We start from the raw sequence: 2499 nt of genomic DNA on the forward strand, positions 1-2499 counted from the left end.
GACATAGTGAGACTCTGTCTCAAAAAAAACAAAAAAATAGATTCAGGCCATAAAAACTTGCTCTATGTTCTGAAATACCCTTCTAACACCAAAATTTTAACGCTGCTCTGTGCCACTATTTCTGTGAAAAATGTATTCTTCATTCCAACTCTGAATTGTAGGGATGCATGTCTCTCCTGTGATTGCTACTCTCAACTGTCAGGTCTTGGCAGTTATTTAACCTTTCCAGCTATAAAACAGTACTGCCATTAAAAATGGAATAACATCAGGGACATAAACAGGGTTATACAATTAATTACTTCTCTGCATGAGTACAAAGCTTCCAACTTCTTTGGCTGCTGAGACCATATTTAAATAAGACAGGGAATCTCTGTCCCAGTGGTAAAAAAGGGATGCTAGATTTAGTGTGTCAGGACCCATGGCTAATTCAGGGTCTGTCATCTATGAGGAGTAGACCATGGCAAGTCACTTTATTCACTGGGCACTTAGGTTTCTCATCTTTGAAAGAAGGAGGTTGGATCAAAAGGCTCTTAAACTCCTCCAACCAAGAACCCTATGGTTCTGTAAAACCTTTCCTGTATACAGATGGTACCACTCTATTTTTGCATAATACACTACTATGAAAACATTTGGCAGAAATTAAAAGTTGGGGGACAAGGGTTGTAGCACCCATCGTTCAGTCATTTAGCATCTACTGAGCACTTCAATGCACCAGACGTGGTGCTAGACCCTGAGAATATAAAATGGTGATACTATACTAGTTCTTTCTTCAATACTATACTAGTTTGCAGTCAAATTGAGTAATCAGTACAAATAAATAATTACAGTGCAACAGGGTGAAGGTATGGGCTGTGTTATTTTTAAGGAGCTGTAACAATAAATGCTGAAGTAGACACCTCGTCCTCAATATGCTGCTGAAGGCCCATTTTGTGGAATTCAGAATAACTCCAAGGGACTTTCCCAATTTGCCCGGAGCTATCATATTTTCAAGATGAGAACATTTCTGGGCTATCCTTCTGTGGCTATCTCTACTTTTGCCTCAGAGAGACTCGGGCAAGTACACACTTCTGGGTTTTATAACCTACATGAAGATAAGAAGTGAATTGCCTATAGCACAGGAGAAGGGGGATAGGTAATTGTGCAGAAAAGATTCTTCTGCCAGTTAGCATAGATATTCATATTTAATTTCAGTCCCATTATCTTTCTAAATTTCCTCCTCTCAGTGTTTTTCACTAGCTCTTTACCCTTTTCTGCAAAATGCTATGCTCGGCTTTTCCAAATCTTTCTCAACTGGGTCAGCAACTCTAAATCCCTTCTGCCTCTGTGCTCGTGCCATATGCCCTCATTCATCTGAGACTTCCAAACCAGGGCATTAGCGGGCTGGAGAAGAAATGAAAGAGCAAATGCCAACCTCTGCCACCTAGCAATTTCAAAGGCCACCAAATCCCCATCTGCTTACCAGGCTTTCAGTAGTAAGCTCCGGCAAATCCTGGATGGTACAGCAAGGGTAATCAAGAACCGAGATGCTGCAAGACGCAGAGAGAAGGACAGGCTTTAGGTAAATGGCAACAGCAGGAAAATGGCTGTATCTGAAAAGGGCAGGAGTAATTTCTCTCCAGTAGGCCCCATCCATGTCCCAAATTGCTTAGTGACCTCGGTTGAAATTGAGGACTAAACTGCAGTTCCCGTCTCCTCTCCTCACAGTCATGAGAGGAACCCATCCGGCAGATGCTAAAGAGAGCAGAAAAAGCCTCTTTTCCTAGCTCTCTTTGCTTCATTAAAAGGATACATAAACATGAATGTGTTTCTGCATTTAATTGTACATGTGAATATGAGTGCTCCCAGAGATGCTGCCTAAACCCATTCTACTTAATAACCATCTGAGCATGTGGGGATATAACAAAGACCTCTCTTACATCACCAGGTCCTTCTGAAAGCCAGAGCTCTGAGGAATGATCATAGAAGCCACTTTTGAAGGAAGCCTGAGATAGAGGCAGTTTCCTGCAGCAAAACCAACCTGGTAGCTTAAGAATGGTATAGCATCTGCCCCCAAAGCCAACAGTGGAGGACTACAAGGGAGCTGCAGGCTCTGCGGAAAGCCCAGGTAAGTAGGCATGACTGGGATGTGGAGTGGATCAGGCACTGAATGATGACAGGGACACAGTCACGCAACAAATGACACATCTTTCTTTTCTCTTCTCCGTCTTCATGAATACAGTACAGAACTTGGACCAGTGACTCTCCAGTGTCCTTCTGGTCCTGACATTCCATGAGGTTTTAAACACCAGTCTACCTGAACTGGTGCAGTTGGAAATTTACAAAGGACGTTGGCAAAGCAGGGGCTATGAAGACCAACATAGGGTTCCGCGGACCTATCACTACATTTTGAAAGTCAAAACTTCTATACAAGTAAAAAGGCAATGATTTATTTGGCTACAAGTGTTTACCTTTGTCCAAGAAATGCAGACAAAGATAATCTAGAGGACCAGAGTGGGAGAG

General features: G+C 42.5%; 1 protein-coding gene across 1 annotated transcript in view; it reads right to left on the reverse strand.

Annotated features, from left to right (window-relative positions):
• Positions 1-2499, reverse strand: part of STRIP2 (striatin interacting protein 2) — a 48617-nt gene that overhangs the window by 13965 nt on the left and 32153 nt on the right. Inside the window, exon 18 of the mRNA XM_003789740.3 lies at positions 1460-1526. Within this exon, the coding sequence (XP_003789788.1) occupies positions 1460-1526 (67 nt within the window). The remainder of the gene's footprint in view (positions 1-1459; positions 1527-2499) is intronic.

Source organism: Otolemur garnettii, unplaced genomic scaffold (assembly GCF_000181295.1).
Source record: "Otolemur garnettii isolate 467f Iridium unplaced genomic scaffold, OtoGar3 scaffold00037, whole genome shotgun sequence".
In the NCBI taxonomy this organism is placed as follows: Eukaryota; Metazoa; Chordata; class Mammalia; order Primates; family Galagidae; genus Otolemur; species Otolemur garnettii.